The 20725-nt window shown below is 26.8% G+C and overlaps 1 protein-coding gene across 1 annotated transcript; it reads right to left on the minus strand.

Moving 5' to 3' along the window:
- Window positions 1–13088: 13088 nt before the first annotated feature.
- LOC115715670 (transcription factor bHLH157) lies at window positions 13089–17256 on the minus strand. The gene is made up of 10 exons (XM_030644328.2): window positions 16586–17256; window positions 16157–16246; window positions 15971–16070; window positions 15802–15843; window positions 15644–15703; window positions 14517–15542; window positions 14314–14415; window positions 14069–14239; window positions 13792–13920; window positions 13089–13705 (listed from the first exon to the last, which is right to left on the minus strand). Exons 1-10 carry the CDS (start codon window positions 16693–16695, stop codon window positions 13511–13513), a joined length of 2025 nt encoding a protein of 674 aa, XP_030500188.2. The 5' UTR covers window positions 16696–17256; the 3' UTR covers window positions 13089–13510.
- Window positions 17257–20725: the final 3469 nt, after the last annotated feature.

Below are 20725 nucleotides of genomic sequence, written 5' to 3' on the forward strand. Positions count from 1 at the left end.
ATTTTATTAATTTCCTTTTGTTGTCATTTTGACTAAGATGCATTTTTTGATGGAGTAATGCTAATTGACTAAGTGATTAATGCAAATTGTACTAAATTACTGTGTGTAATGGCAAAGCTAGACCGAAATTTAATAGGGAACCAACACATGTAAAAATATAAAAATTATTTATTTTTATTTTTTAATTTAAAAAAAATTGGAGGTTGCTATAACACCCTTTGACCCTCTTATCTTCGTCATTGTATGTAGTGTTAGTTAGTGATCTTAGGTACCATTGGTGCTCTTTTGCACTACTCTTTCAAACGAAAGGTGCATTTTAAGCTGTATTGGACACAAAAATTGTTTTTTTTTCTTAATGAAAGTTTCTGTAACGTTCCCGCTTCAAATTTTCATTGGGTCCTTATACCCACGGAATAATGGCTTTTCTACAGATCAACACGAGTGTTTTCAGCGTGCTTTGTCCTCACTCGCACGCTTCCTGAAAAAACTTCCCAGGAGGTCACCCATCCTAAAATTTTCCCAGGTCAAACACGCTTAACTGTGGAGTTCTTTCGTGATGGGCTACCGAAAAACAAGATGCACCTTGTTGATATAGGTAGTACCAATCAATCCATTTAAGCTCTCTTCAACTGTGCAGTGCCATACCTACACAGTCTCAGAATCATCACACTTGACCTTCCCCAGGCGGTGTGGGATTGCACAGCTTACCTGATATTTTTCCTTACGGATCACGGGACTACTTACTGTCACAGTTTCATTGTTCGAAATTGAAATGCAACATTTAGCAGCTCGAGCATTTGCCACTATCAGACTCGACCCTGATCATAAGCAGATTAAGTCTATGTTTAGAACACACTTAGCTTAAGAGTCCAATTTTTTTTTCTTTTAAAATGATACATTTTTTTTACTAATTTTAAAAAATATTATATATATTTTTTTAAAATAAGAACCTAAAAATATTTTTGTATAGCAATATGATATTATCTCCTAATATAACTTTACTTGTCAAATCAAACCGTCCAATGCAATTAACTACCAAACCAAAGTTATATTGATAACTAAACTTACTTAACAAATTATGCAAAAACAAAAAAAACTAAAAGCTTTTCATTTTAGATTATCTTTGAGATTATAAGAGCCACTACCCTTGTAGTTTTTGATTTATTACTTATTTTGGATACCACATGTCACTAATTTATACATCATTTTTTTACAAAGAATTTATATATATATCTTAAAACTATCTCTTTCATAGCCACCAATACTCCATTGATAGAGACTTTTTGATGACCTAAAACCAAACTTTGTAACAGATTATATTTAAATGTTTAAAATATATATAAATAAATTAAAAAAAAAAAAAAAACATCAGCAACAAGAGCACTATATATGACTTAAGCCCTCTTAAATTAATTAAACACCTTCTCTCATGTACGTGGTGTACTAAATTATATTCTAATATATATTTTTTCTAAGTGGATCTTTGTTGAGTATGAATCCTCTTTAATATGTTTCCATGGATAAGAAGATAATAGAGATTAGCTTAAATTAATTCATATTGATATATATATATATATTATATAATATAGGATAAATAACGGGTATAAATATTCAATATTTATTGAAATAACACTTGGAAGTAACTGATAGATCTAATGATTTAAAATTTAGACCTTATATGTGTCATGTTTAAAACAATAACAAAGTTTGTAATTACGAAATAAAAAAAATTACAATTTTATAAACATTAAATTTATGTTATTTATAAATTTAAAATTTTAAGTATTTATACTACTATTTTACCTTATAATATATAATAACATTAATATTATGTGTACACAAAATACTAATCACTATTTTAGGTGCAAATATCATTAATCAATACATAAAACACTTTTCACTTAGTGTTGTGATTCATAAACTTTTTAAGTATTTCATATTCACACATTGCCACTCATTTTATTATTGATTATGTTTTTTTAATTTATTTAACAAAAGTTTCTCTTTTTTTTTTATGTTGTGATAAGTTCATCCCACTTATTTCAATCTTCAAAAAGAGATATCAAAAGTGAAGAAAATCTATGTGTAATATTGCAAAAATTATTAATATACTTTATTAAATATGGAAGTTTACTTTGGATTATACTGTAATGTAGTTGAATATTTAAATATTAATTACATGTGTGATTAATTATTTAAATTAAAAATTTATTTAATTAATTTATATCTGTTTAGATATTACATTATATATATGTGATATAATTATTAATTAATAACAAATGTGGAATTGTTCAAGCAAAAAGTCATTTCGGGTGAAAATATTAGAGAGAGGTATCTTAGAATTGTGAGGATTAATTAAAGAGTTTAGTGTGTTTAGGGGGCTAATTAGTCTTATGATTTTAATAACCATCTTGAGTCATAGGTGGGTGTGTGTGTTGGAGGTCCGGGTTCGAGTCCCAAGTAAAACATGATTGTAATATATAAAAAACGCTTAAATAAAAAAAAAAGTCTTATCATTTTAATCAAGTGGGTTAAATTAGTACTCATTTAGATTAAATTTAGGGTTAGTGGCTTAGTTGACACTTAGCCATTTAATTATCCTTCTCATAACCTTATATTATTTTCAATACCATTTAATTAATTAATCAAAGTCAAAAGTCAAAACTCACATCCTCTCTTCTAGCAACCCTACACCACCGCCATCATTCATTTTCATTTTTCTTCACCTTAAAGATAAGTCAATACTCAATCTATTAAAGAGAAAGTTGGACTTGGATTCTTGAAGGTTTAGAAGGGATTTCTCTTTTATTAGAGTAGAACTCGGAGTTGAATTGGATTGAATTATGCTAAAAGTAATGATATGTTTAGTTTTAGAATAGATTAAATTATTTTCTTTCGAGCACAGTTTTAAGTTCGGTCTCAATAAAAAAATAAAACAGAGCACCTAACAATATATCTTCACATACTAAGAATTACGAGATCACCCCTTTTATTTTGAGGTGACGGAAGGATCGTACCATTCAAACTTTTACTTTTATCATTTTTCTAAAAAGTTAGAGAAAATTGCAATCAATAAGAAAAAACTTCACAAGCTTTTAATTAAAATTAAATTAGAAAATAAAATAATATTATTTTTATAAACAGATTATATTTTTATAAATAATATATCATATATAATTAAATATATATTAAATATAACTAAATTCGTAATAAAATAATTTATTATATTTTTATTTAATAAATAATTGAAATACTAAATAAAAATACTTAAATAATATAAAATTATTTATGTTAAATAATAAAAATTCATGGTTGCTACTCGGTGCGTAGTGCATACAAGTTGATACAAGCCTCAGAAAGAAAATTGCTACTAATTCTTTTGTGTTATGGCGCAAGCTCTGGAATTCTACCACTGAAAGCTCTCAACTTGGTATAGCAAGCTGCTTCAAATTGTTTGCCCACCTTAACTCAATTAAGTGGTAAGAGGATCCTAGTTCAAATCATGTGTCTGATTTGTCAAAGAGATGAGGAAACTATTTTCCATGCGCTTATTTCCTGTTCATTCACTTCTCAATGCTGGTGGAGGCTTTTGGTTGGGGTTAGGCTGATTGTTGCTGCTGATTTTTACAGTTAGTTTTATCAAATTTTGCAAAGATGCAATAAGGAAAAGTGTGGGGAAACTGTTATGTTGTGTTGGGGGAGGCTCAAAACGAGTTGGTTTGGAACCAAAAGTATGCTACGGCGGATGATATTCTTATCTCATCTACGAGTTGTCTTGTACAATAAAAATCAACCCAAAATAGAGGTACATAGGCTTCATTTTCAGTTTTTAAAGCTGGTGATGGAGTTGAATTTCAAGTTGAGCCGCAGGAGTATACAATCAAGGTAACTGTTGATGCTACCATTTTTCGTGATCGAGCTGCGTTTGGTTATGGCATAGTCACTCGAGACTCTTAAGGGGAATTAGTGATGGCTAAGTCGGGCAGTTTTGCTAGTATAGACAACAATTGGTATAAAAGAAGCGCTAAGCTAGATTAAAACTCAAGTATGCTAGAAAGTAAAGCTGGAGTCAGATTGCTTGGTAGTAATTCAAGCTATTCGAATATATTTTTTTAATAAATAATAATTTTATTTTTATGTATAATTAACATTAGATATATAAGATTTCTATACTCAGTCAAACAATGTAATTTAATTAACAGGAATATAATTACATATTACACTACATAACCAAACACAGTTTACACATGTCCCTACAATCATATTCTCATTTTTTGAATATTCTCTATAATCATATTATTTTGAACATCTCGTACCAAACGCACCCTTAAGACTTGTTTTACGACATAGTGTAATATATCACATGTATAAATTAATTTATAATAATAAATCTAATTAAGACTAATTAGATTGTGATTTAATTAAAACATATTTAAATAAAATAATTATTTAAAATAATTAAAACTTTTATTATACAAATTTAAGTTCCTGCGGATCCCCATTTAAAACTAAACAATTTTAGTTTACAAACAGACTAAATATACATCATAATATTTTGTTTATAATAATGATAATATTATTGGTATTTAAATTTATTTATTAATTTAAAAATGCTATTCAAATTAATATAATGGAAGATAATATAATTCAATCCTACCCATCTTTTCTAAGGTATTAACATTACCATCATCAAAATTAATAAGGGAATAACATTCTAAGGCTAAACCCTCAAAACAAACAAGATAGTGTTTCACATTATCATTCCCTTACTAGCATTAACCTATTCTAAAAATGTTTTAATCACAATTTTAATAAATTACAATTTTAATTAAATTTATTATTATAAATTAATGTATAAAAACACATAATTGACATTTCTAATTGATTAGGGTAATACACTATGACATAAAATAAGTCCCAAGTGTTACTTTTATATTATTATTCGGATATAAAAATTAACTATATACTATAAACAAATATAGCATAGAAAAATATCAAAACCCAAATGTTAATACATACACAGCAAAAATTTAATGAAATTTAATTAACCTAACCTCTAGTGGAGAACCCAATATGCCATGCACTAAAATATGTTTATTCATATAAAATAAAATAAAATTAATACAAGGCAAATTAGGTCATGAATAGGACAATCCAATCCAAGGGTCTAAATTTTTAATCACAAATATATAAATTTATATATATATATATTATGGGGAACATTATTAAAGAATAATAAATGAAATCATAGGCTAATTCTCTATTGTGGTGATTTCATTTCAATGGGAACATCACTTATCAATTGAAAACTATAGACAGCTGCATGCATTATTTGAAAGGCTAATTTAGTTATCATAAAGTCTAGTTTGCACTATGTCTTTCAAAAATATTAAAATAAATAAAAGGTTTGTATCTTTTGGACTCTGTATTTTGTATTATTTTTTATTTGAACTATATTTATAAAAAATAATTTTTAGACCTATTTCATAAAAAAAAAATGAGAAGAAGAAGAAAAAAAAAGTTAAACTTTGATCTTTAAAATTGAGTTTGATCACAATAAATTTTTAGTATAACTAGATTCAAAAAATTCATTAGCTAAAAAAGCCAATTAATTAGCTCTAATTTTGACAAAATAATATAGTAAAAGTTGAGTTTAAAGACATAATGTTCTCAATATAAATGTGATTTTTGTGAGGTTAATTAAGATTTTTGTATTTCGAACTTTAATATGTACTAAAATGTATTTATTTTAAAAATTTTAGGTCGTTAAAAAATTTTATTGAACGATTATAATTGTTAGATTCAAGGATTTTATTCAAATTTTACTAACAGATGCCCAATGTGAATGAAAGTTCAGGAGACATATTTGGTGTATGTTAAAATTCGGGAGACACAATTTAGTACATATTAAAGTCTAAGAAGCACGAATTGGTACATCTACAATCATCATGTTAGTAAAATTGAACGAATTGAACATAAATCCTTGAATCTAACAATCTCAATAGTTTTGAGAGAATTTTTAACAACCTAAAAAATTTGAAAAGCATAATTATAAATGTACGTCAAAGTTCGAAAGACATAAATGTCAATTAACCTTTTGGTAATGTAAGTTTATTACTTCAACAAAAATCCAAAAATTAATTTTTCAAAATTTTAATTAAGTTCAAATATGTAATAGTACAAAATACAGAATGCCTTATCCTTAAATGAGGAGTGTTAATTACAACATCTTATTCAACCTCTACGTGTGAAATCACATACTGATTTTTTTTTAAAAAAAAAAAAAAAATTATAGCGGTATTCATTATAGTTACGGTATTATCCCTGTAAATTTTTGAAAAATTCTGAATAGTTTACAGTACCAAAAACAAAATTATTGATATTCCAGCTTACCACGCGTGTTCAAAAGATTTTAAGCGTATTTTTCGGTACGATAAATTATTCGAAATTTTTTAAAATTTTACAGGAATAATATTGTAAGTATAACAAATACCATCATGAAAAAAAAATTGAAAAAATATTTTAACATATATATTTAGACACAAATATTAACTAAAAAATTATAATAAAAGATTGATGGTAGTACTCTTCATCATCAAATTGGTGGAAAGAAAAGCAAACCTCTAATAATTTAATTATTATTATTATTATTATTTGCTAGATAATTTAATTATTTTAATTTATATGGTACTAAGCAAATTTTGACCTTAAAAAGAGGACCGTACATTTTTCTCTATAAAGTTTTAAACTAGCACACACGCTCATATATTTAACCCCACCACTAAAATTTCTATATATTATTATTATATATACAAATTGTCCTAAAATAAAAAAAATCAGTTAGAAAATAAAATAAAATAACATAGACATGTCTTAATCAAATTCACCCACCTCATCTCCATCTCCAAGCAAAAAGGGTAGGCACAACATAAGCTTGGTTAATTAATAATTAATCTTCTTCTAGCAACTTCATTTTGGTTAGATTAATCTTTTAAATAAATAATATGTCATATAAATATAATTTTTTTAAAATAAATTACACAATTTTATTAATAACAATCAACTAAAATTATAATTTACAATTCAATCAGGACATCTCTTTTATAAGAGACACAACTAGGATTAGAATTAAAAAAACGAGCAAAATAATCCGTCGCTTAATTCTCAGATCATTTGACAAAAAAAAAATAAATAAATAAAATTTGATTAAAAAGATTACATCATTACAATTAACCTTAAAAATACTTATATTCAGTTTCTTCCACTACTCAGAAGACATAATAGTAAAAACTGTTGCATCAAGTTCATTCAATCTTGTAGCTTAAACACTCAATTATTGTGTAGGGTACGTAACTGCACTACTAACAATCTCTTTAATCTCTGAGAACCATGTTATTCACAAATACTAACAGCGATTTGATGTCGAACCATCACAGAACAAAGAAGAATCAACAACGAAATAAAATAAAAGAAAACATAGCAATGCCACACAGACAAGACTAAAACACTCAAAATTAAGTCATAAAGATAAGTCTAATCGTAATAGCAAAAATTAAATCGCAATAGCAAAACATAACCCTAACCAAGCTGTACATATATATGCCTAAGGAAGGCTAGCGAGTGGCCGAAGAAAAAAGACAATATCTTGTAGCTATAAATTTAGGAACGAGAAACTCTAATTTTTTAAAATATTAAATATTATATGTAAATTGGTTGTAATATATATTACTCTACTGCATTAAATAAATAAATAATATGTAATATGTAATTTTTTAAATATACCACTTTAGTGCATGTAACCAACAAATTCTAATTTCAATTTTGGTATCTCTCTTTAATTCTATATTAACTTTTTATTTTTATTCTTGCAAGAAGAGCATAAATAATTAGCAAAAAAACAATGCATGTCTTTGTATTATGCTCAAACATACAAATTATAAAATAATAATAATAATAATAATACAATGACAAAAACAAAGTTACACATAAATTTTTAGTCACACCATAAAGAAAATTTTAAATTTTAGACATAAAATGTATTTTAGTCAACTTAATATATATATATATAATGATACATAAATAAATAATTTTATCACAATAAATAGTAATTTTGTAGTAACAATATAGCTAAACTAAAGTATATGAAGATTTTCTTAAGAGTTAATACCATTTTGGATATTGTATTTTGTAAAAGTTATTGATTGAATACTCTATTTTTTAAAATGACAAAATAGTACAAATAGGACTTTAAAACTCAATTTTCAACAATCTTTTTATTTTAATATAACTTATTTGAAGATAATTTACAGAAATAGATGTAAAAAACGTAACAAGTTTTATCATAACATCTCTATATCGAGTTATTATTAAGTTTTATTTTGATGAAAAATCAATTTATGGTACTATTTAGTTCTATTTAATTTGGAAATATTAAATATAAATTATTATTTAACAAAATAAATAATTTAATTAATAAATTTTACAAAATAGATAGTCTAATATTTAACCTATTTTTAATAGTGAAATCTCTATATATATACAAACCTAAGCTAGCTATGTCATTATGTAACATCTCTCTCTTACTATAAATAATAATAAGAATAATTAATTTTGTTTGAGTATAACTAGAGATATATTCTTCTACCTAATAACTATCTAGGTATATATGAAAGCATTGGTAGTGCATGGTGACCAACATAACATACATAGTTGGGTTTTGATTTGAATCCTTGAATTGAAGCTTTTGTTTCAATAATGTTTTCCTAGATTTTTTAATGATTGAATGGTAAATATGACATCAATTCCTAGATATTAATTATTGGATTCATATATAGAGCAACTTTAACATACAACACTATTTTTGTGCTAATGTTATTTTAACACAATATTTTTTTTCTCACTTTCCAATCACAACACAAAAAAAGCATATTGATCACTTAAAAAATAGAAATAGAATATTCTTTTTATCATTATATTATATTATTAACTCATTTCAATTATTATGTTATATTAGAGATATTATTATGAATTATTAATAATAATGCTTTAAAAATTTAATTAATTGAAGTTAAAACAAGTTACACCTAAATTTAAATTAGGACAATTGTAAGATCTAAATTAAAAAATTATATATATTTATTAAATATATACTCTTTTTTTTTGTGGAAATGTATGTTAAATTAAAATAAATAAATTAAATTTACATTTTTTAAAAATTAGAATGTATATATGTAACGTCCCCGCTCCAAGCTTTCATTGGGCCCTTACACCCACGGAATAATGACTCTTATACACGAGTACGTCACCCTGACTGCCTCATGGACTGACGACTGACCCTACAGACCAACACGAGTATTTCCAGCATACTTTGTCCTCACTCGCACGTTTCCTAGAAAAACTTCTCAGGAGGTCACCCATCCTAAAATTGTCCCAGGCCAAGCACGCTTAACTGTGGAGTTCTTTCGAGATAGGCTACCGAAAAATAAGATGCACCTTGTTTTTCGGTAGCCCATCCAAAAGAACTCCACAGTTAAGCGTGTTTGGCCTGGGGTAATTTTAGGATGAGTGACTGTAACGTCCCCCCTTCAAACCTCTATTGGGCCCTTACACCCACAGAATAATGGCTCTTATACACGAGTATGTCACTCTGGCTGCTTCCTGGATTGACGACTGGCCCTACAGACCAACACAAGTATTTTCAGCGTGCTTTGTCCTTACTCACACACTCCCTGGGAAAACTTCCCAGGAGGTCACCCATCTCGAAATTGCCCCAGGTCAAGCACGCTTAACTGTGGAGTTCTTTTATGATGGGCTAGCGAAAAACAAGATGCACCTTGTTGATATAGGTAGTACCAATCAATCCATTTAAGCTATCTTCAACTGTGTAGTCCCATACCTACACAGTCTCACAATCATCCCACTTGACCTTTCCTAGGCGATGTAGGATTGCACAACTTACCTGGTATTTTCCCTTACGGATCACAGGACTACTGACTGTCATAGTGACCTACTGGGAAGTTCTCCCTCACTCGCACGCTGAAAACACTCGTGTTGGTTTGTAGGGTCAGTCGTCAATCCAGGAAGCAGCCAGAATGGCATACTCGTGTATAAGAGCCATCATTCCGTGGGTATAAGGACCTAATAGAAGCTTGAAGCAGGGACGTTACAATATAAATTAATATCATATTATAAATATTTAACATATTTTAAAAATATTAGTGTATTATAACTAATATTTTTTAAGAGTGAGATGTAGTATTGTCTACATTGCATGCCAAATATGGCCTATAAAAAGCTAAAGTAATAGAAGAAATAAATAAAATTTTTATTTTTCATGTACAAAGGTTTATATTTGGCCCTGATGAGTAAGAGGGAGCAACGGTTGCTGCAAAACCTAAGGTGAGTTTGGACGGAGCGACTGTCAGTGTAGATCTTGGTGGTAATAACAAATATTATCAATTTGAACTTTGTATTTCAAATATTAATTTTTTGACCTAAATTAATTAAACCACCTCTCCATAATGAAATTCTTTCCATTGCTTTGTGTTTGTGTTTGTATTTTGTGTTAGAAAAAATTGACCTTAAACGCCTGAAAACCAATAAACCTAAAGAGAGAACAGATAATGAAACGAGGATTAAAATAAATATTTTATTAATGAAACTTCAACAAATATAAGATGTTATACACAATTAGGAAAACCAGACCATCAGACCTTGTTCTCAATAGTATGAACATAACATAATTATTAGCCAAAGTACTAGTGTGAACCATTGACATTCTTAGAACAATAACATGAATTGAAATTAAAAAAAAAAATAGATATTACACCATAAATATCATAAATAATCTACCCAAGAATCTAAAAAAATCTTGATATTAATCTTGTTAACGATCACTAAATATGTTTGTGTGGTTTATGTTTATATCATTATGAACATCTCTCCTACTAATAATACGATTAGGGTTGGTCTTAAAATTTAGTATAGCAAAAAAAAAAAAAAACCCTTATCTAGAAAAAATATAATATTTTTTAAAATTAGTAAAAAAAAAAAAGTATAATTTTAAAAGGAGAAATTTTTTTCTTGGGTCCTAGACTAAGTAGGTCCTAAGCACAAACCTAACTCACTTGTACCAAGTCAGGCCTGAATATAATCAACTCTAAGATAAAAAATACTCAAAAATAAATAAATTTATTTGCAAATCGTTTAAGTAAAGATAAATTAATATTGTTAACGAAGATTTGCAATCTTGAATAATCAAACCAAAATAAAAAATCATAGAAACAAAATGACGAATAGCTTGAATGACTATAAGACAATCTAACTTTAAGATTACCTCTTTATGTGGCTGCGCCTCCCATATATATATTTTTATATAATTTCTCACTTTTATTATATTTTAGGTCGGAATATATATATATATATATGTATATTTTTAATTTGTCCTTTTTAATTAAGTATTGTAGCTTCCACTTCTTCTTCTTTTATTTTTTTTAAAGCATCATAATTTGTGTAATATTTGTATATTTATATTGTTGGAATTCATGCAGTAATGTCATAATATTAGACTTTAATTTGTGGCTTTTATTAGGCTTTCTAAGAACTTTCATATTATAACACATATTTAAATTATGAAATATTAATACCTAGAATGATCTTACCATGAGAGAGAAACAATATCATAACCAAATCTTTTTGTTTAGGAACAATATTAGGAGTTGTTTAGCATCATAATTAAAAAAGTGTTTTTGAACATAAGTAGTGGTGTTTGACATTAGTTTCATATAACCAAATTATATATATGTAAAATAATAGCCATTTAAAAAAATTAAGAACAACAAAATATTTTCTAGAGTTTTCATCATTTTTCCCATCAATTACTTTATTTTATTATTATTACAAATTTAAAATATTCATCTTTCTATAAATATATTATTTAATTTTTTATTGATATTTTTTTTTTTCAAAAAAATCAAACCAAACAAAAACTACAAAAAATGTTTTGCATTTTCATTTTTTAAGACACAATTTTAAAAACAATAAATAGAAAATTTCAGTATTAATCTGTAAATTAAATTGCAGGTACACTATTTATTAGTATTAAAATACTTTTATTTGATATTATATTATTTTTAAATAAATTTATGCTATAAATTATATTTAGTCTTATAAAGTATAGTAAGAATAGTAATAATTAATTCACTCATCTTATATAGCATCTCATTAGTTAATGGTATTCAAAAATATTCTATTTAAGAATAATTTTTAATTTATTAAATAATTATTTTTTTTAAATCTCAATTTAAGTTAGTTATAAAGATGAATAATCTCTAAATTATAATTGATTATACATTTTTTAAGTCTCATATTAAAAAAATATACCTTATAAAAATGATTACATCTTATTCAAATATATATATTATAACTTTATTTTTGTAAAATTAAAAAATTTATTTTACATTTGAATTACATGTAATATATGGATAATATCATCTCTATAATGTATTTACCCAATTATAAAGAGCAAATCAATGTGTCAAACAATCTATAAATATTTTGTAAATAATAGGTATTAAGAATTTTTATTATTATTATTGTTATATGTGATACTAAAAAGGGCAAACCTCTGTTTATTTATAATTACCTCTAAGTTGAAATATAAAATTTTTACATAATAGACCAAAAATTTTAAAGAAATTTACAAAAATTTGTTAACATAGAGAACTTTTTATTTTTACGGTTTGACTTTTTTATTTATAAAAATACAGATTTCAATATAATTAGTGTTTGATATTTTTTTTTAATTGATTTATAATTGTTACGATGTTAATTTTTTCATTATTTTTTGTTATTTTATAGCTTATTTATAATTATTATAAAGTTGATTTCTCATTAATTTTTTTTAATTTTTGATGAAAAATTTGTATTTTTGTAATTTTAAAACTTTTAAATCGTAATTTTATAAACAAAAACTTTAAGCCATAAAATTACAAATAAAACATAAAAAAAAAAATTAGCTTAGTATATTCTTAAATAAATAAAGGTTTTACTATATATATTAGAATAATTATTATATAAAAACAACACCATGAAAGAAAATGAGCTATTATATTTATATATATTGTTAGCCTATATCACTAACCAATTTATCACCACTTTCTAAATATTAACATGTTAGAACATAAAAATGAACTCAAAAACAAAATCTTCAACAAAAAATAAACCAAAAATATATATATATATATTTATATCAAGAGAATTAATTCACAATGCCTCCAAAAATCTTCAAACTTCTTCTTTCTCCAATTAATGGAGAATTACTTGCAAGGATTTTGTGGGCCAAAATGATCATCTTCTCTTCTCTTTGAATGTCTTTTTTCTAGTCTACAAACTTAACCAACACTTAGTTTCTGTTGCAAGGTATGGCCTTTTCTTTGTCAAAAAACTCTCTTCTTAAGGCACCATTTTCATACTCGCCTAAATCTATAAACACAACCCGAGCACTTGTTCATCAGTGAAGTGTTTCGGTTAAGCAAATTGGAGGAGGAAAATTCGGTTTTTGGTAATTGTCAAATAGAGGAATTCCTCCATTCATAACAACATTACTTGGTAACTTAGTAGAATCAATCTCATTTGCAGCATTTGTTTGTTGAAGAAGTTGTACGAGCGACCAAAATACATCGATTCTTGTTATGTGATTACTAGCCTACAACGAAAGAAACATAAGATCAAAACCAATCTAGAAAAAGCCTTACATAAATTTGATCTCAAATTGATTGAAAAAGCTTTTACCTCAACAATAAAATGAGCCCATATTTTGTTATTTTCGCGTACTTCCATTACTCCCTTCAATATACTTAACCCGAATCCTCGAATCATGTCTGCTATCTCGAGAAACAATCCATGTTCCTCGCAAAGCATCTACAGAACAACAAAACATAATTAGTCATTGAGAAAAGTTTGAGCTAATTAAGATGTTTTTCGTGAGATTTATATTACACTTAGTAGCTACCAGTCATCAAGCCTGTAATTAGGTTTTGGTGTTCATAAATCTACGAGTTTTACTTACTTCAATAAGCATTTGGCCCGGTGGATTAAGGTCCTCGACGATAATAGGGCAAGCCATCGATTGACCCCCAACTTCGAAAGCCCATGTAACTCCACCACCACCACCACCACTAGTGCTACTGATGTTGTTGTTGTTGTCTCTTAGAATGGCGCCATTGTCATTGTTGATCAACTGAATTTCATTAAAGTTTGTTAATTTCTTGTACTAGTAAATGAAAATCGAGTTTTAAGTGAAAAGTTCATTACTTTAGGCTTATTGGATTGCTTGAGCTTGTCAGCGTATTTTGTCACGCCTTGCAAGAAAAGCATGTACTTGATCGTTCGGTCCAATAAAGAATCAATGCTACACTGTTACATTACATTACATCAAAGCAAACATGAAAGATGTCAATAAAAATTTCGAAAACTAATATGCTGTTGAATCTCGAAATGACAGCAAAAGATTGTACCTTTCCACCACTAGGAATGATGCCTCTTAACTCTTTGATTCGGTCTTGGATTAGCTGACGATCCTTAGGTCTCGGTCTAGTACTCTCCCCCGGCCTCGCCCTCTTCCTAATAACCTTTTTAGGCTCCTCACTCGCCATCTGCGATTGAGACAGAACAGTGCTGCTACTACTTCCACCAATGATGCTATAACTATCATCAATCCATAAACCAACTTGTGATTTAGGAACCTCCTTTGTTGTGTTTTGAATTTTCCTCCTTTTAATTGGTGATGAAAATGATTCATCTTCCAAATTTGATTTAGTCAAACATGTAGAAGAACTATTTGAACCAACCAAAAGTTGTTCAATTCCTAGCTCTGAGAATAACCCTTTTCGGGGATAAGATTTCAACCCCGAAATGCATTTTCCTGATGCAGAACTTGGCATCATAATCTCATTTTCATCACCCTGAATGATACCAGATTTAACATAGCTTTGAGTAGATTCAGTTGGTATCTGTTGAATTGCCTTATCACCATTCAGATCAGGTGATGATGAAGAGGCAAACCACTGTGAAAGATCATCCAATTGCCCCAACAAATCTGTTCTGAAATCCATTGGCTCAAATTCCTCGAACAACTTCTCGGGAAAACTCTCCAAGCTATTAGCTTTTCCCGAGCACACGAGTTGCTGCTGCTGCTGCTGCTGCTGAGACACGAAAGAATCTTGATTCGACGAAGCCAAAGTAGGATATTCGGTACAGAACAAGTCATGATCATCAAGAAAAGTTTCATTTTTTTTGTTAAAAAATGACATCTTTTCCCAATCCATATCAGATACAGAGCAATTGTTTTCCCCGAAAATTGGAGGAATGAACTCGCTACTCGAATTTTGTGATGAGAATAAAGAAGCAAACAATCCATTTATATCAAAGTTCTCAACTTTTTCATAACAATGAGCATTTTCCAATGTGTTAAACACATCAACATTTTCGGTTTCTTGAAAAACCCTCATTGTTTCATTAACAAAATCCAAGCTCTCAGATATCTGAACCAACAAAAACAACAACAACAACATAGGATTAATCAAACAACAGTTCAATCACACAACACAAACACTAATCAAATTATTACAAGTGTTCTTCTAACCATCTCAACAGATCCGAAATGTACTACTCCTCGCGATTCAACCGGAACAACCACAATTGTCTGCAAATCGAGTTTGATTGTTACTAATTCTGAGTTCTAAACTAAAATTCTACAAATTTCATAACACTAACAACACAATTTTGTAATAAAAATGGTACCTTTATTCCAGAAGAAAACTCATAACAAACTTCAGAATCATCCTATATAAGAGTGAAAGAAAATTCTCAATAAGGAAACATTACAATATAACAACAAAAATTCAATCTTTTTTTTCCTTAAAAAACAAAACCTTTGTATAAAATATCAACTTTAACAAAAAAAAAATACCTGAAAAAAGTGATTATTTTGAGTAGATCTGAAGGAATTCCATTCCTCATTAGCTTGAATCCATTGGTATTTTCCATTCAAAGCAGTTTGACCAATAATTCTACATTGACACATTTAATTTATTTATAAGAAAAATGTATAATTAATTAATTGAATAATTAAAAAAAAAAAAGTTTAGGATCATACCCTTCTCCAAGCATATGGATTTTTAGAAGCATATTTTCAATGACTGCACCAACTTGGTCCTCAAAGTAAGCATCTTCAAGAGACAACAACCTAAGACAATTCAAAAGAACATAATTATTCATAGAATTAGCTAAATTAATATTGACAATATATGTATTATTTTCTTAATAAAGCTTACTTTTTTATAATGTTAATTAAATGAAATTTCACAAAACTTTACAAAAATGCAGATTAAGAAAAGAAAATCAACATTAACTTTTCTTCTCTTTCTCTCTTAATAAGAAAATGTTTTTAAGAGAACACAAATCTCAAATGTGACTGATTTTTTTTTTTTTTTTAAAGTTGGAGAATTGATGAACAAAAGAACAAAAGGAATATGTTGTAAAAGAAGAAAAGACAAAATAAACATTAAAAAAAAAAAACACTTACATGGGATTTCTTTGGTCAAAACACCAAAAAACACCATAAGACCAACCATTACTAACACAAAGATTCTTGAGTGTTCTTCTAAGTACTGAACTGTTCTCAGCTTCACCCATTTTTCACCAACTATGAAATTAATTAAAAAAAAATAATAATAACAAAACTACAAAGCTCACTACTCCAAACCCATAAAACGACACCGTTTAAGCCAAACCCAACCAAACTAAGAGAACTGATAATTTGATAAAGTCTCTTACCCACAAACCAAAATGACACAAACTCAAAACCCAACTCTCTTTTTTTGTTTTGATTAATAAAATATGAAACTTTCTTCTCAAAACCCCAAAAAAAAAAAGAAACCCAGAAGAAGAAGAAGAAGAAAGTTTAAGTCTTTGGCTTTAATGGAGTTAAAAACAGAAGGTGACAGTTGAAAGAATCTGAATGAAGAACAAAAGCTGAGTTTTTTATTTATAAAAACTCAGAGTGTTTGTAAGAAAAAGAAAAATTAGGAACAGAAAAAAAGTGGTCGGTGAGAGAAAGTGATATAACTATGTAATGTATTAAAACCATGTTTATAAATTATATATATACTTACAAAAAACAGGTTTTTTTTTATTTTTTTTTTATTTTTTGGAAAATGAAAAAAAAAATCCCATAAATGTAAATGATTTGTCTTCAAAAACCCAAAATCTTAAAAGAAAAAAAAAACAAAATTGTGATAAGACTCCGAAGTTGGAGGGGAACACTAAGATCTTAAGCATTTACTATGTTAATATCTTTGTCTTTGGACTTACAAGGCCAATGGTCCCCATTTTTTTTTTGGAGGGGACAACTTTCGGTTTGGTTTACCGGTAATAGCCGGTAATTATAGTTGGTTTTTTTTTTTTTTTATTTTGGGTGGTAAGTGAAATTTGAGAAAGTAAAATTAGTGTATTGGAAATTTATAATGATTTAATGTGAAAAATATATAGTTGGTGATTTGGAACTTTAATAGTGTGATATTTTGTGGATTTGTGTTAATTTGTGATGAAGATTTAGATGGATAATAAATCTAGAGAAAATCTAGGGTTATTTTTCCTTCTACAAACAAAATAATAAAAAAAAAATCTAGAGGATTGATTTACATATATAGATATAGATGAATGAAAATATGTTGTGTTATATAGTTTGTTTAGTAAATGGTAATGGAAATTGGAATAGAGAAATCATAATTTGAATTATGTTGTTTATATAAATTACTAATTGGTAATAAAAAAAAGTAGCAGATGGATCTAATTTATAATATTTAATTTTTTACATGTTAGTAATATTGTTGAGCTAGTGATATGTAGTTATGTGTTAATTTTTAAGGTTGCTTTTTAATTTTTTTTTTTTTTTTGAAGATTGTTATTCTAATATAACTTTGTTTTTTGGTTTGGTGTTGTGATATTTTTTTAGATTTGGTGACAACTATTATTTATGGGAAGGTGTTCTTTCAATGGGATGAGGCTCTGTTTGAAGTTGTTATAGCTTTATTATCTAAATTTTCGGAGGTAGTTTTGTCCCATGTGGCTTGTGTTTAGATTTCTGCAGCTCATGGTCTGACAAAACATGTCTTTCGGTTAGACAATGAGCTATTCTGGTTCGAGGAGGTTCCACCGCTGACTGTAGTTTGCTGCATTGTTAATCTTGTGTGACTATGTTCACCACGTCAAAAAAAAAATGTATTACATAACAAAGAAATGTGATGAGGAATGCTATAAATTGATTATTAGGTTTTGTTTAGATTCTAAATAATTTAAAACAGAGAGAGAAAAATAAAACTTTCGTATTTCGATTTAATATATGTAAATTGATATAATTCCCTAAAAAAATAATTTGAGTTTTTTTTATAGAACACACTAAACATAGTATTTATAATTTTATGAAATTTAATAAATATAAATATATTCAAAAAAGAAAACATTAAAAAAAAGTCTCATACCAAATTTATAAAAAAATTATTTTTTTTAATATTTTCATACTATTTTTCTCATAAAATAAAATTTCCTTAATTAATTAATTAGTAAAATCAAGAACCACACAAAGCCTAACAAATGATAAAAATTATTTTTAATTTTTTAATTACAAATAATAATAAAATTATAAAAAAAGATATAAAGAAGAAAATATCATAGAAGAAAAAAATTATTAGATATATTTTTAATCATTAAAATAAAAGAACACTTAGAAGTTAGAAAATTAGAAAAGAGTACTACTTAATAAAAATGTCATACCATAACATTATATTTTATAAGAATATAAGAAATATTAATATTTCTCTTTGTTAATAATATATAGAGATCACCTTAGAAAATATATATAGATATATATATGGGTTATGATGAAATACTCATTATGAATTGCATAAATGATAGCATAATATATTACAATTTTATTCATTGAACAAATAATGTATATATATATATGTATAAGCATTATGATATATAATTAGTCAAACATAACACAAATAGAACCAATTTGGTAATTGATCATGTAATAAGCAAAGAAATCGTAAACAAGAAGCCATGAAAAAATTATATCGATTCATTTCACCTAAAAATAAAAGTGTAAATAAGATGCTCCTCATGATATAAATAAAGTAGCTAGTAAAAAAATACTAATTAATTTGCATGTAAAAATTTAAAAATGAAGGGGAAAATGTCCCTCTCGAAACTACTACATATAACTAATTTAGTTTATATTTGATTGCAGATAAATAACTATACATTAAGTGTCAAGTTAATAGAGTTGAGGCTAAATTTTGCTTTGAAAGTAATAGTTTATTTTTGTTTTTAATTGGGTTTCGCGGATACATAATGAGGCAGCTCATGCTCTTGCTAGACGGGGTTTGTCTTATATATTTGTAATGGTTTGTTTCGTTTCTGGGAGGTGAGTCCCTACGTGCTCACCAAATTTCTTATTTTAGCTAAATGAAATTTGGTCTTTTAGCAAAAAAAAAATATCAAGTTAATAGTCACGTGACAATTTTTGATGGGTCTATATTATTAAATTTTTATTTTTTATTTAAAAATAATTTAAATATATCAAAGCCAGCCCTGAGAATATATGAGCCTATAGCAATTTAAATTTTTTGGGCCTTCAATTTCAAAAATATATATAAAAAAAAATATTAAAAAACAATGTTATGAGACTCAAATCCAAACTATTGTGTAATGTATCATACACCTCAGCCAATTATGTTGTTTACAATACATTTAATTTTACTTAAATAAAAACCTAATGAAAATTTTATTTTTTATTTTAGGTCCTTAGAAAGTGTGGGCCTAGGTACGGCCTAGCCCGTTTCTACCTATCATGTCTATGTCTAGGACTAACCCTACTTAACACTTAACGACCAGGTACTTACGAAAATTCTAAAAGTATAACTTAATTATTATTATCGTTAAAAATTAAACTTAAATATTTATCAGCATGAATTTAAATATTTACGCTATAAATTGCTTAAATAATGTGTAGAGTACGTAGTAATGTACGTATATAATATTTGTATCCGTAAATATATGATAAATACATGTGCAAAAGGTCCATTAATAATTATTATGGTGAATTAATTAAAAATACAAACCCTAGAGATATCGAGTTAATAAGGTAGTCTGCAATATTATTAATTCCATTCATTATGAGATATATAAATATATATATATAAAAATGTATATATATATTTATATATGTATTGGGGTCGGGCCTAACTGAAAATATAGGTAGCACAAAGCTCGAGTCTTGAAAATGACAACTCCTCTATGTGCATTATATCACAACTTTGATATATGAATAAATATTTATACTTTTATATAAATAAAACTAAGTATATAGATTCACTATATACAATTAATTAATATTTGGTTGTATAAGTTTTATTGACATTTGTTATATGTATATTGGCTCTTTTAGATAATAATAAAATAATTTGCTATTATATATATATATTATTATTGAATATTTAAACTTTGGTTACTATCACTATATTAATTATTAATAATATCATATAGGAAATTTATATAATAGATCCTTATAAAGTTGTTTGGTTAAATTTCTTATTTCTTTCAGCAATCAAAAAATATGTTTACTCTAATTTTTTTTTATAAACGCGTGTTTTGTAACTAT

Source organism: Cannabis sativa, chromosome 5, assembly GCF_029168945.1.
Source record: "Cannabis sativa cultivar Pink pepper isolate KNU-18-1 chromosome 5, ASM2916894v1, whole genome shotgun sequence".
Taxonomy (NCBI): Eukaryota; Viridiplantae; Streptophyta; class Magnoliopsida; order Rosales; family Cannabaceae; genus Cannabis; species Cannabis sativa.